Genomic DNA, 14,896 nt, shown 5'->3' on the forward strand with positions numbered 1-14,896 from the left:
CATTACAAATAGTTTATTTTCGGAAACACACTTAACAATAATGTAAAATAAGTGAGGATGTTTCAAAATTCTTAGTAGTACAATAATTAATTTTAACAAATACAGTATTTGAAAGGATGTGCGGCTACCATACTAATATCTTACTGTAATTACATTTTTACCACTTACATTAATTTTGGTCCTCTGATTGAGATTCTGACTGATATGTAACTTATATCTATCATCAGGCAGTACATCTCCCTTGACGATATGTGTCAGAGGAAGAATAATTGTTTGTATGCATCAGAAGTCTGACTAGTGTAATATGTAGGTAATCGGCGATGTATGCAATGGAGGGGGAAAGGAACTGGCCACCCTACCCTATTATCTTCTGGCCTAGTTGCCTTATAAGTGGTGCCTTCTTGGTGTTTTTTTTTAAATGGGCTATTTTACGATGCTTTATCAACATCTTAGGTTATTTAGCGTCTGAATGAGATGAAGGTGATAATACCGGTGAAATGAGTCTGGGGTCCAGCACCGAAAGTTACCCAGAATTTGCTCATATTGGGTTGAGGGAAAACCCCAGAAAAAACCTCAACCAGGTTCAGATCTGTCTTTGGACAGTTGACTAAACAACAAACAACATTAAGTTATCGGAAAATTTTTGAAACCACAACTTGAATTCAAATGCACAGGATCAACTCTCTTCACTGCAGTCATTTTTTGCTTCTAATTATGTACTGAAACACAAGAACACAGAACATTAATGGGATAGTTGACATTGTTTTTCTTAAGGAGCTTCTTAATGTTTGGTGTCAAGTTAGTTAAGTCACACCTGAGGTCACTCTTTATTTTTTTGTTAGTATGTTATTTTACGACGCTTTATGAACATCTTAGGTTATTTAGCGTCTGAATGAGATGGTGATAATGCTGGTGAAATGAGTCTGGGTTCCAGCACAGAAAGTTACTCAGGATTTGCTTATATTGGGTTGAGAGAAACCCCCAGAAAAAACCTCAACCAAGTAACTTGCCCCAACTGGGAGTCGAACCCAGACCACCTGGTTTCGCGGCCAGACTTGCTGCTACTTCACAGGTGTGGATGGTCGCTCTTTATGTTCAAATTACTGTGGTGTGTGTTTGTTTTTTTTTTTTTTTTAGTAATGGCGAGTTGAAAATTGCCAACTATGCAAAAAAAATTCACTCGCAAGTTTTAATAATTACAGTCAACTCTGGATATAGTGAACCTTTTTTTTAAGTAGGTTATTTTACGATGCTTTATCAACAGCTGAGGTTATTTAGCATCTAAATGAGATAAAAGGTGATAATGCCGGTGAAATGAGTCTGGGGTCCAACACCGAAAGTTACCCAGCATATAGTGAACCTCTGAGGACTTGCATATTTCGTTCACTATATCTGAAGTGTCTCTCCCCTAATCTTCAATGACAGAAATGAATGAAACTGTGAACAAGAAAATAAAATATTTCATTTTTGTGGAATGGATTACACTGTATACTGTTACTCACAGTTGATGCGAGCCATGTCCGCTTGCAGAAGACCACGTTCATTGCCACTTATAATATTTGCCTTACATTCCAAAGAAAACACCTTATGCTTCGACATTTTTATACAGTACATTCACTGTTGGAACACTAGAAACAGACGGTCAGGTAGCGATTACAAATGTTCTTATGGTGTGACTGCATACTCAGCCTTCGAATTTCCCGGATCACTTAATGGAAACTGGGAGAGGGTTGATGGAGTTTGAAAGCCATCGAACTCTTACCTTCATTTATGTTCTGGACATAATGTCCGTCCCCTTTTAATAAAAGAAGGCAATTTCATTTTCCATTGTTTCGATGCTATCCATCATAATGGAAATGTTTCTGAGAACAAAAGGCAACCCTTTAATGGTGGAGGATTAGAAATAAGAGTAGAGTAGAGTGCTTGAGAACAGAATGTCAACCCTTCAACGGTGGAGTGAGGCAAGGTCTTCACACGTTGCCTGGATTTACAGTACAACTCATTGTCTAGGAATCACCAATCCTACCTTTGTCCTTTGACTAAAGGAGTAAGAAACTTAGAATGTTGTTCTCAACACATTCTTTCAATTTTGTATAAGAAGGTCTGACTTCAAATAAGAATTTGTCAGGATACAAGGCTCACTATAACTGAAGCGAGGGTTCACTATAAATGGAAATATTAATATACTTTATGCTCGACCATGCCGAAATGTACTAATTATACATCTGGTAGCAGTCCTTTAATGCATGTTATTAAAGTACACCTACTCATTAAAGTATAGGTCTTCAGCCAATGATAACTCAGCTTACATGTGTTCAGCCAATAACAAGTCAGCTTTGTACCGTTATAAAACCGCAAGTATCGATTATTCTCGGATATGCAATCGAAAGAGAATTAGCGAAAAGTCATGGAGGCTGGAAATCCAATACTGTCGCAGAAGGTTATGTTCTGTTGCTATAATAATTAGCGTTAATTGTAAATAATATTCAAATAAATTCAATTTGTCATCTCGTTTTTCAATGTCGAATTCAATAATCAAGGTTATAATATTATAATATTATCAAGTTTAACGGGACTACGTCAAGGTCAATGACATTATTGTTCCTCGGAAAAAATCAATACTTTCGCGTCTGCGCACATCTCACAATTCACGACCTAGAACAAGGTCACTTCCGATCTTGTCAGTTACAAACAAAATGTATAAATCTGAATACCAGTAATTACAAGTTAGAAATATGGTCGAGCATAAAAAGTCGTATGAAACTCGCCTATAATGGTAATTAAGAAGCTCGTATGAAAATTATGAAACTCGCTTGCGGTCATTTCATAAATATCCATACTCGATTCTTAATTACTATCATTATAGGCTCATTGCATAATGTACTATTTTAATGTATGCGGGTCAGGACCAACGATTTAGGTTCACTATAACAGAGTTCACTATATCCAGAGTTGACTGTATAATTTCTCTTTTCATCAGGTCACTGTTTTTTTAATTGTCTGTGAGCACTTTCCCCTGTAAACCTTTCACGTCCCCTCTCAGGAGGGCATAATGTCTTTATTCATTATTCTCTGTAAAGTTTTATGCTTGTTGTTTTGTGTTACAGTCAATGGAGGCAACCAAAGCACTTCTGCGACACAGTTTACGAGCAAAACTGGAAGCAGCATTAGATTCAGAAGTGCCCCTGCTAGTGCAACACTGGATCAGTGCAGAATGTCAGGCAAATTTTCGACGTTTTCTTGATGATGAAGATGTTGGATTGCAGCGTCAGAGATTGGACCCTTGACCTCCAAATTAACGATCAATACGTTTGAGGTATATATGCGGTGTAATGGATTAAATTGTTTTACCTCATGAAAAGGGACGCATTTTACCAGCAAGTTAATTTTGAGTCTTTCATCTGTACAAACTTTTTCAGCAAGTTATATCTACTGCAATAAATGTATGAATCTAACTATTTAGATACCTTTCATTTTTTTTCTGAATTACCGTACAGTCCAACCAGTATAAGAAACATCTATTACCTTTCACAGTTATGAGGGATATCAAGTGCTCAAAAATGTTTACCTGAATACTTTGTTCCTTGGTACTCGCCAACATTTAAATTAGAAAATGGACGTTCATCGGTGTTGAATCTGAGTGTGATGGCTAATCGTGCAGAAAGTGATAATTAGATGATCATGGGAACTCTCTTGATCTCTCTGCTTGAAATAGTGACCTACGGAGAAATTCAAATAGAGGTGCTTTTGTTGGTTTTATTCTGCCATCTGTCATCTCAGTTCATCAGTATCATCTATTCAAGTTACATACACACTGTGTAATCATTAAGATTGTATTGTGCTAGTGAATAAATCGACTGACAGTGCATTGAATCTTGAGTGGTAACATACTAAAATGGATGCTTTCCATTTACCACGTTGTTATAAATAGAAATTTGGAAACAAATGGTTATGTTTCATATACCAGCTTATTGACACAATTTTATTTTGTGTCATACATCATATATCAGTGCTGGTTCATGATCGTTTCATTGAAGAAGCAGTGGAAGAGCTATTTTCATAATAAAGAAATTAGTTTTAAGAGAAACAATAGAATTGTTAACAATTGACCAATTGTGACATTCTCATTCTTGTAACTTAGCAGTGAAAGGTGCCGTAGTTGATTTTAATCGTCAACTGAGTGTGATGGGCAATATAACTGGAACCATCCATTTTCATAATTTAGAAATCATGGTGATCATATAAATATTTCTTAAGTATTTATTAAGGGATAAAATGTAGTATACCAAAATTTCAATATGTATAATACAATAGCACGTCATCTATATTGCCAAATGTAAACATACTTTCATAACATCAGTATTTGTATTCACTGTTTTCTGTTGTACATCAGTCACACACATAATTGTGTATTAGATTAATAAATACACTTTCAAATTTTTAATCGTTGTCAAAAATTATTTTCATATAGTTTCCAAATTTTATTGTATTCATGGAAAGACCATATTTCTGTCACTATCATCGTCGTTATCATCATCATCACCAGCATCATCATTACTATCATCATAGCCGTGTGATTAGCGAAAATAATGTATACATCATTTATATTGTGACAGACCAAAGTTTATTTTGACACACAATACGGAAGTGTTTTTTAATCAGTGTTCAAATTTGTATTTTACTTTAAGTGTAAGAAATTAACATGCAAGTTTACTTTTTTGTTTTTACATGCTGGGAAAATGGTAAACTCACATTTTTGTAATGAGTTGCAGCAATATTTGATAATTCCTATTGCATAATGACACTCATGTAGGAGCATGTTTGTGGAACCGTTACAGCAGAACTCCTCTGAACTTCATTTAATTCATTTTTACTGACATAATTATTGCTGTGAAAAAAGATTCTAAATTTTGCTTTTTACTTTTTTTTTTTTCTGAATTTTGAAAATTTAGTTACAGTAGAATACCAGTAAATTTTAGTAGGAAAAATTGCTTAACATGCTGCCAGAAATATGCTGTGATTGAGTGCTGTTGTGAACATCATAAACTTTCAAAATTGCAGTTCGTTGGTCAAAAACTTGCAGAGAAAATAATAACTACAGAGGCATAATTTCATTATGTACGTGAATCTAAATTCACTGTCCTTATGTGATTGATAATTAAGAATCATGCATACAACTCTTGTGTTTTTTTTTCATCATAAAATATGTTAGTATTAATTAGATGTAGTAAAGACTTGAAATCTAAGTACAAGTTTTCTAGATAGTGTGCTTCCTACAAGAGACAGTTTTGTTGAGTGCTATGTGCATATTATGATAGTATTATTATTTATTAATTTCAATTGCTTCCATGTTGCTTAGTGTCCAACTCTGCTTTTAGTTAAAACGTGTATAAAAAAACCACATAACCTCTCAATTCAAATAAAGAAGTTGATAAGGTTGATTCTGCTCTCAGAAGAGTAATATGTTTGTAACATAGAATAATATACAACATAACACTCTCCAGAGTGTCCTTATCTCTACTTCACAAAAGCTTTGACACAAGAATTGCATTTCAAAGCATTACAACAAGGTATGTACTTTTATGTAATTATGCCTTTCAATAATAATTTGTATCAGAACTGAACTGTAATTTTTTAAGTGGTTTGTTACTTGTTAAAAGGTGTCATTTTTAATCATTGTATTATGTACCAGCTGTAAGCTAGCATTATGTGAAGCATTTTCTTCTTCTTCTTCTTCTTCTTCCTCTTCTTCTTCTTCTTCTTCTTCTTCCTCTTCTTCTTCTTCTTCTTCTTCTAGTGTTTTTTCTGATACAGTCATAAATGGATCAGAATTTTCTGGTGTTTTTTTTATATTTAAAATTATTATTCTTATAAGTAACTAATCTTTATTATTTCTTAAATTCCTGCTGTCTCAAACATTAAAAGTATATCGAATAATGTAAGAAGTAAAGACACATTCATAGATTTTCATAGACATAGATTTGTCATGAGAAAGAACTTTCTATTGTGTTTATGCTTCTTCTGTAGCACAAGTTGTCTCCAATTTAGCTTCACTCTACCGTAATATCATTGATAATTTGAATAGGGTCTTTTATTATAATACAAAATCCATCAATATATGTCCCACCTGACACCTGGAATGCTGACATGATGTTTGTAACTATGTATTTATTATAGCTTTTGGCAGAATAGATTTCAAATAAGTGTGAAACGACATTAAAAAGTGAAAGAAGAACTCACTGTGTATAAAAAAAAAGCTAACGTTAAGTTTTTCAAGTTTAATGAGAAGGTAATGATATTTTAAATTTTTTTTTGGGCCTCAAGATGTAGGCAGTCAATTGTTTTTCGTGGTTAAGTTAAAGTCTAACATAACAAAGTGATATTGGCATGAGATTTGCGTTACTTGAACTTGTTTTAATTTTCTTTCCTTTTGATCACAGCATGTCACAATTGGCAGCAACAGAAGTCTGCATTATTAAGTACTCATACATAAAATAAAAGAGTATTCTTCTCCTTTGAATTTAGTCTGTACACATATTCTAATTATTATTTTTTTTTTTTAAATTTCGAGATTCAAAAATAACATAATACAGTAAAATCCCTCGTAACCGGCAATACCAAAACAACGGCACTTTTGGCCGGGCAAAAATAAAAGTTTGAATCTGCCACATTGCCACAGTTTGGATCATCAGTTTTGTCACATTAGGAAGTTTGCGCGAACTTTCATTTTCAATTAATATTCGAACATAAAATTAGTGTATTATTTGTGTTATGTGATGTGTTTTAATAAAGAAAATCCACACAGTTTTTATTTTTATTTCATTATGTTCGGGCCGTCAGTGTTACCACATTAGGTAGTTCATACGAACTTTCATTTCAGTAAATATTCGAACCTAAAATTAGTGTGTTATTTGTGTTGTGTGATGTGTTTTAATAAAGAAAATCCACACAGCTTTTATGTTTATTTAATTATGTTCGGGCCATCATTGTTGCCACATTCGGAAGTTCGCATGAACTTTAATTTTCAGTGAATATTCGAACCTAAAATTAATGTATTATTGTGTTGTGTGATGTGTTTTAATAAGGAAAATCCACACAGTTTTTATGTTTACGAGGTTCAGACTTGTCTTCGGACAGTTGACTGAACAACAACATTAAAATATAAAGTTTTTTTTTTTTTATGATATCCACAATGGGAAAACAGTGGTGCTAAATTGGGGTCAACTACACATTTCACAGCAGCGCTAGTGCATTGTACTTACATTAACACAGATCACAGTTAATATAATATGTTTGACCTATCAGATAATTTTTATACTATACAAAATTGTGTAATTTTACTTGTAAAAGTTGAAATGTATTAGATTTATGTTGTTTCCTTCGAATTTGTGGTTAAGTATCGTGTACAGTTTATCTAGTTTGCTGCAGAAAGTTGAGGTAAATCGAATGTTCAATAGCAAATCAGTAAATGAGTTGATTTTCAGATATCGAAAACTTCTCTGTTCCGATTAGATGCAGTCGGTGAAATGCAGTATTTAATTACATCATTATTTAGTTTGTTGTGTAGTTTTAGGACATTTAACTGTATTGTGAAAGGAATTGCAATCAACTTTTTGAAACTTACTTCCAGTCATCATTTTCTAAGTAAGATTAGCCTATTCAATTGGGTTCAATATAGGAAGATAGTACTGAGAATAGGGTTGTCATACATTCTGGATTTTCCGGGACCATATCAGAATCAAGATCTGCATCTCTAAAATAATTCTCGGGATGTATAAAAATCCCAGTTTCCAGCAAACGAGAAAAAAAAAAGGAAAAAAAAAATCCTTTCTTTTCACATGATTTTATTCTCATCAATTTATGGGTATGGCAATTCAAAGGGATTAAAAATAAAGAACTTGACATATATATATGTATGTATGTATGTGTATGTATGTATATATATATATATATATATATATATATATATATATATATATATATATATATATAAAATATACATATATACAGAGTGCTTTTTTTCTGGAAAAAAGTTTACTGGAACTCTGTCAGTCGATCACATTATACAACAAAAGCGTAGGCTTAAAAATATTAGGCCTGCATACCTTATATTACAATAAGTTCCAAATGGAGCTCATCAATTTTAAGCATAACGGAAATTTTGTGATTTCGAGCTATAGTTTCAGGATCAATAACGGAAGATGGCAGCACTAACGATAATAATGATAATGGACTTGGCAGTGGCAGCAATTTTAATTTTCAATTTCGCTTATAAAATATAGGCCTATCTCGTTGGAATTTGTAACAGCAAAAAGTTTACCGGAACACGTTCCGGACCGTTCCGGCTGAAAAAAAGCGCTGTGTGTATATATATATATATATACAACATTGTATTTAAGTTCACAGTCCAGCTAGACTGATATTGAATGAAACATCTGTTTCATTGATATATTATTGACTAAGCCTTTGCTCAAGCCTAGGTATGGTTATTGTTGCCAGTATTACTCTTTGTTCCCATCTGCCTTTTGCTTCAGAGTTTGATATTCGAAGTTTATGTTGTGTAACAATATTGCCTTCCTCTAAATTCCGTGTAATTTTTGAACCAAAGAACGTCAAATAAATAAGTGAACAGCGCATGTTACAATGCAGAAACAAAAGGCGATCACAGCGCTTCATGTTACATGGTAGCTAAACCATATGTATGAAAATATTACACGCCAAACAACATGTATGTATGAAAACATTATTGTCCTCTGATGGTTTCGCAGACTATCAACTGAGTCAAGTTGTTGAAATTCTCCAAACTTTCGGCTACGAACTCCACAGCCATCTTTATCCCTGAAGTTAGTAGCCAAAAACTCGGAGAATTTCAACAACTTGACTTAGTTTATAGCCCGCGGAACCATCATAGAGAACTATTTATTTGATATTCTGTGATCTGTTCACGAGTCCACTTGTGTTTCCAAGCACACCATCGTCCGTTATCATCAACAAATAAAATCTAAGATGGCCGCCAAGTTATCTAATCACAAGACAACATTTCACCTCGCAGCATTCCAAGTCCCCTGGTTCGTAAACTATGGATTATTTCTCCTTTTCCTATCTCATCTTCATCTCGTGTTTAGAACCGCTGTCCACAACAATGACCAGAAGAAAATTGTTAGCAAGCCTTGTAAGTTATTAGATTACCAATTATACCGGATAGGTAACAATGGAAAATGATTAAAAATATTGGTAAAATAAAAAATGATGAGGTGCAAATGTATTTCGTATTATACGCTACAGATAAATTTTTATATTGGTAAATATAATTTTCATTGATAATTTTTTAACTTTCCCTGTGCACAACAACGCCCATGTGTTTCCATTGCACCCTCAAAATGTTTTTGCAGTCTTTGAAGGCAGTAGCGATTTATGAAGTTCAGGTGCCGAATGGTGAACATAAAATAGACCGAGTGATGGACCAATGAAAGGAATAAACTGAACATTGATATCATTGGAGCATGAGTGATATTTAACCCGTAACTACTGTGGTGAGTTTTTGTCATGTGGTGGAGGTCAGGAAGTCCACTTTGAATTTAATACTTTTCACAACAATAATAAGTGAAATAATTGTACAACAATTGAAATGGTTAATTAAACCTTTAAGAACGGTATTTATACGTAATTTGACTAAAAATCTTACATTTTAGAAGGAATATGAGAAATGATATCAAAATTCACTAAAAATTTGAAAAAAATATCTTGGAATTTAATATTTATCCATTTTGAATCTTGCGTACACTACTTTTAACACTTTAATATAATTACTTGATTAACTAACGGACTTACTCGTGTTAATTATGTAAGATTTGTGCGGCTTACAGCTGTTTCAGTGCTTCACGCACCATCCTCAGAGCCTACTAGATCTCGGCGTCATCTCGAACTTCTCTGCCTGTTATGTGGGTGTGTTTGATTGTTGAAAGGTGTTGAAGAGTGGAGTCAAATAGTGTTGTGTACTGAAATTGATCTGTGTGTTGAGAATTTGATCGGGGTGTGTTTGTATATTTCGTATTGTTCTAGTGTGTTGAGTTTTTGGTTTTTGGGTTGTATGTGTAGGACAGACAGACAGATCATTCCAAACACGCTACAAAGAACACATTAAAGCAATAACCAGAAGACACAATACATCTACATACGCCGATCACATAACCAATGCTAACCATACATACAATAGCATAAATGCAGACATGGAAATCCTACACATACAACCCAAAAACCAAAAACTCAACATACTAGAACAATACGAAATATACAAACACTTTAAAACACACCCCGATCAAATTCTCAACACACAAATCAATTTCAGTACACACACACTATTTGACTCCACTCTTCAACACCTTTCAACAATCAAACGCACCCACATAACAGGCAGAGAAGTTCGAGATGACGCCGAGATCTAGTAGGCTCTGAGGATGGTGTGTGAAGCACTGAAACAGCTGTAAGCTGCACAAATCTTACATAATTAACATGAGTAAGTCCGTTAGTTAATCAGGTAATTAATATTTATGTAAAATTCACGTAGTATTTGAAACACTAATTTCTTAATTACATTTGTGTGTTCAATTGAAGTGAACCAGGTATCCACAGTGATATTTCTATTGGACTTGGCAACTGTGAAATGAGTCTGAGTTTTTTTTTTCATTCTCATTCAAACTTACGTCATCACTTCCTTTTCCATCATAGATATAGACATTGTACAAGTAACCATTACAGGCATCTGCCAATTTCATCACTTTAAGCCCGTACCTAGCAGGTTTTTTTAGAAAGTAACCTTTGTATCTGCAGTGTCCTCGAAATTCAATCAGCATTTCATCAATGCAACAGCAACTACCAATAGCGAAATTTTTGTTAGTTTTTCACCATTTCATTGAAAAGATAAGAAATGGGAGCCAGTGGGTCACTTGTTCGTCCTTCTTCACTTGTGGTATGGTCTTCAAATCTTAAACAAGACAAAAGATTCATAGTGGCTCTGAAGATGTTCCTACTGGTTCCTCAGTAGACAATAAGCTTTGTAAATCTTCATGCCCAGATTCAAATGCTCCTCTCAAGTACAGAAGATATAAAGTAGCTTTCATTTCTATTGTGTATATTTCCTTCACTAGATACTGTTTGTCCTTAGAATATCTCTGTTGAACACCAACAATTTTTTCATTTGTTTTCCAAAGCAATTCCTTGGGAACATTAATTCACTAAAAAATGCAGTTCCGAAACTCTGAAGATGTAGCATTTTTTCCCAAGAGTCTTCGCTTCTCCAATCAGACCAGGTAGTTTTATTTTGAAAATGTTGTGAACTGGAGTACGAACTTGCACTGCAGGAGATTGCTTGACCATCTGAATTTATTTTTTGCAACAAAATATTTTCCTGAAGAACTCATGGAAACATTACTAACTTCATCATCAACATCTATTTCTTGCTCACTATCACAGGAATGTTGACTTCAATTTCATAGTCCACTTCTCCATCTGAATCCTCACTAACAACATCACCAAATACTCTCGTAACAAATTGATCGAGATTGAGATCGTCTGCACTTAAGTTCATTCTATTATTCATTTTTATCATTGTGATTAGCTTTAAAACAATAACCAACCAGGAGCGAATGCTAGTCACGAAAGTTAGGCTTGCTCTTTTATTCATAGGGAAATTGGGAGGATATAATAATTCATAATTAATAAAAATAATCAGACCCACATAAATAATTTATTTTATAATTATGAAATCATTATGAGTCATGGATCATATTCGCTTATCAGATGTAGAAGTTCGTTATGATGTAACAAACATGGCCAACAAAACAGTTTATTTAGTTTTTTCGACCCTGCCAACCAATGCATATTGTTGTATTTAGCTGCACTGAACGAGCGCACATATTCTCTATAATGTCTGTCTTCTCTTGAATAGTCCTTCGGGGAAATGGATTTAATAATGTTTCAATAACACACAATTCCGAACTCATTGCAATACTTCAAATTAATGTTTAAGAATTAATAATCCATGCATTCCGCTCATACAGTTACATTGCACTCGCAAATCACAGCACATTCCCACTGTCAATACTGCTCTGTATAATGTTAAATAGTCGTCGGTGTAGCTCTCGGATCAGAGCTTCAAACAACATATAACAGAAGCATGTGCGCCTAGGACGGACCAAGGAGGAAGGCACTTGCGCGCGCATCATATTCTCGCTATTTCTATGTCTTTCCTGTAGCTCCGAGAAACGAGCAAGCGTTGTGATACTTGCGGTATGCAACCTGCGGTATTACGCCTATACAATATTCCAAAAATCAAAATAAATTTTAATGTACGTAATCCCATTTTGAGAAATACACATTTTACGAAAATATTGGGCTTGCGCAGCAAGCATAGTATGCCCTGAGAAATCGCCCCTGTAACCAACTGTATATTATCTGCAGAATGACTAGACACCCTGAGTATATTCGGCACAATTAAGTAACATTAACACTGGTGGTTGTAAGGACGACCACTCATATGAAAAATTAGTATGAACTGCTGGAACAGAACTGACGATTGTAACGTTATAACAATGGCTATAAAGTTTGAAGGTACCGAAAAGCAGGGACACCTTCTATTAAATGCAAAGAAGTAGAAAGAGAAAAATTCCCTTTGGTGTCAAGCTGACCATTACCACTGTAGTTACAGGTTAAGACCCATTTTTTTAAATTTATCATGATTTTCATTAAAAAATTACTGTACTTCTAATCAGTGATTCAAGGAAATACTCCCACACACAGACCAGGCTAATGAAAATTGAACAGAAACAGTTCAATAATATTTCTATTTACTTATAACAGTATAGCATATATTCATTATTAGCACTACAGCCCATGAAGGGCCTGGGCTTCCTTAATCAGTAGAAACCATTCATCACTATCTTGAGCCCGTTGTCTCCATCTCTTGCATCCAACTCTCCGCAGATCATCCTCCACATCCTGAAGCCACCTCAGCCTTGATCTTCCTCTCTTCCTTAATCCTCCTGGGTGTCCATATAATGCCCGTTTAAGTAATTGGCCTTCTGGCATACGTTCAAGATGTCCCAACCATCTAAGTCTGCCTTTCTTAATAAAGGAAACTATACTCGGTTCTCCATACAGTTCCATTAGTTCTTTATTTGTTCTACTTCTAAACTCACCATTTTCAAAATGGGGACCATATATCTTTCTCAGAACTTTTCTTTCCCAAACTGCTAGCATATTTTCGTTATTTATTGTTAAAACCCAAGCTTCGCTAGCATATGTAACCACTGGTCTTAGAATGTATAGCATATATATCAAGCCTTTTTTTTTTTTTTTTTTTTGTTAAATAATAAGATTATACAAATCTGGCTTTCAGGTAGTAGCTCCCTGTAAAGCAGGTTTGAATAATTTCAAGGAAAAATTGTTCTGGAGCCGGGTATCGATCCAGGGACCTTTCGCTTAGCACGCAAATGCTCTTCCGACTGAGCTACCCCAGGAACTATACACGACACCATCACACTTTTTCCTTTGTATCCACACGACTCAAATGAGCTGACAAGACGCCAGAACTCAACTATAGTGCACACAAATACTGTGTGACTTAAATTGTGGCTTTCTGTTAACGTACCTCCAGTAACGAATGTATTATACAAATTTGGCTTTCAGGAAGTAGCTCCCTGTAAAGCAGGTTTGAGTTCTGACGTCTTGTCAGCTCATTTGAGTCGTGTGAATACAAAGGAAAAATTATGATGGTGTCTTGTAGAGTTCCTGGGGTAGCTCAGTCGGAAGAGCGTTCGCGCGCTAAGCGAAGGGTCCCGGGATCGATACCCATCCCCGGAACAATTTTTCCTTGAAATTATTCAAACCTGCTTTACAGGGAGCTACTACCTGAAAGCCAGATTTGTATAATACATTCGTTACTGGAGGTACGTTAACAGAAAGCCACAATTTAAGTCACACAAGTATTTGTGTGCACTCATAGTTGAATTCTGGCATCTTGTCAGCTCATTTGAGTCGTGTGGATACAAAGGTAAAATTGTGACGGTGTCGTGTATAGTTCCTGGGGTAGCTCAGTCGGAAGAGCGTTTGCGTGCTAAGCGAAGGGTCCCGGGATCGATACCTGGCCCCGGAACAATTTTTCCTTGAAATTATTCAAATAGTATGATTGTTTTAAAATTTTAGATTATGTTTTTACACCATCTAATGCAAGGAAGTTAGTACATTTTTCCCTATTTTTCATTTCGCACATTTTAAAGATTGAAAGCAATATTTTCAGGATTTTCACTTTTTAAATATGGCAACCCTACCTGAGAATGTTACTGTCTTAGCATAATCAATAGGCTGCTCTTTCTGTGGATCCGATAAAAGGATAATATAGTATACTTATCTGTATCTATATTTTCTGAAGATGGAACAGAAGAGGAGATTCAAAGCAGTTTAAAATGCAGTTAAATGTCACAAAAATGCAACAAGCAATTGGAGAATACACCGTGTAGTTGCATGCACTAAACGTTTCTGTTGGGAATAACAGATTCTGCCACATGATACGTCATCTGTGAAATGAATTTCTTCTCTATGTTGAAACAGAACGGAATATTTTGTTAAATTTCAATTACACGCGAGAATTTAAATTAATAACATAATATAATCGTCTGTTGTGTGTTTTTGTTCTATAAAAACTTTTCTTATTGCTCACATTTATTTTCACAGTTTATGAAAAGGGATGGAATATAAGTAGTAAATTTCCAGACATTTTAATGTAAATAGTTATCATGACTATTAATATACATATAATTTATGCTATTCCATTCTTTCTTCAAGTTCTCAGTTGGCTCTGTGATAATGTAAACATCCACTACTTCGTAACACGCAATCG

The 14,896-nt window shown here is 34.5% G+C and overlaps 1 protein-coding gene across 2 annotated transcripts in view; it reads left to right on the forward strand.

Moving 5' to 3' along the window:
• HIPP1 (HP1 and insulator partner protein 1) overlaps positions 1-6,475 on the forward strand; it is a 51,499-nt gene extending 45,024 nt beyond the window's left edge. For both annotated transcript variants that reach the window (XM_069845122.1, XM_069845123.1), the window contains exon 7: positions 3,108-6,475. In XM_069845122.1, coding sequence (XP_069701223.1) covers positions 3,108-3,287 — 180 coding nt within the window. In that variant the 3' untranslated portion in view covers positions 3,288-6,475. The remainder of the gene's footprint in view (positions 1-3,107) is intronic.
• Positions 6,476-14,896: the final 8,421 nt, after the last annotated feature.

Source organism: Periplaneta americana, chromosome 14 (genome assembly GCF_040183065.1).
Source record: "Periplaneta americana isolate PAMFEO1 chromosome 14, P.americana_PAMFEO1_priV1, whole genome shotgun sequence".
Taxonomy (NCBI): Eukaryota; Metazoa; Arthropoda; class Insecta; order Blattodea; family Blattidae; genus Periplaneta; species Periplaneta americana.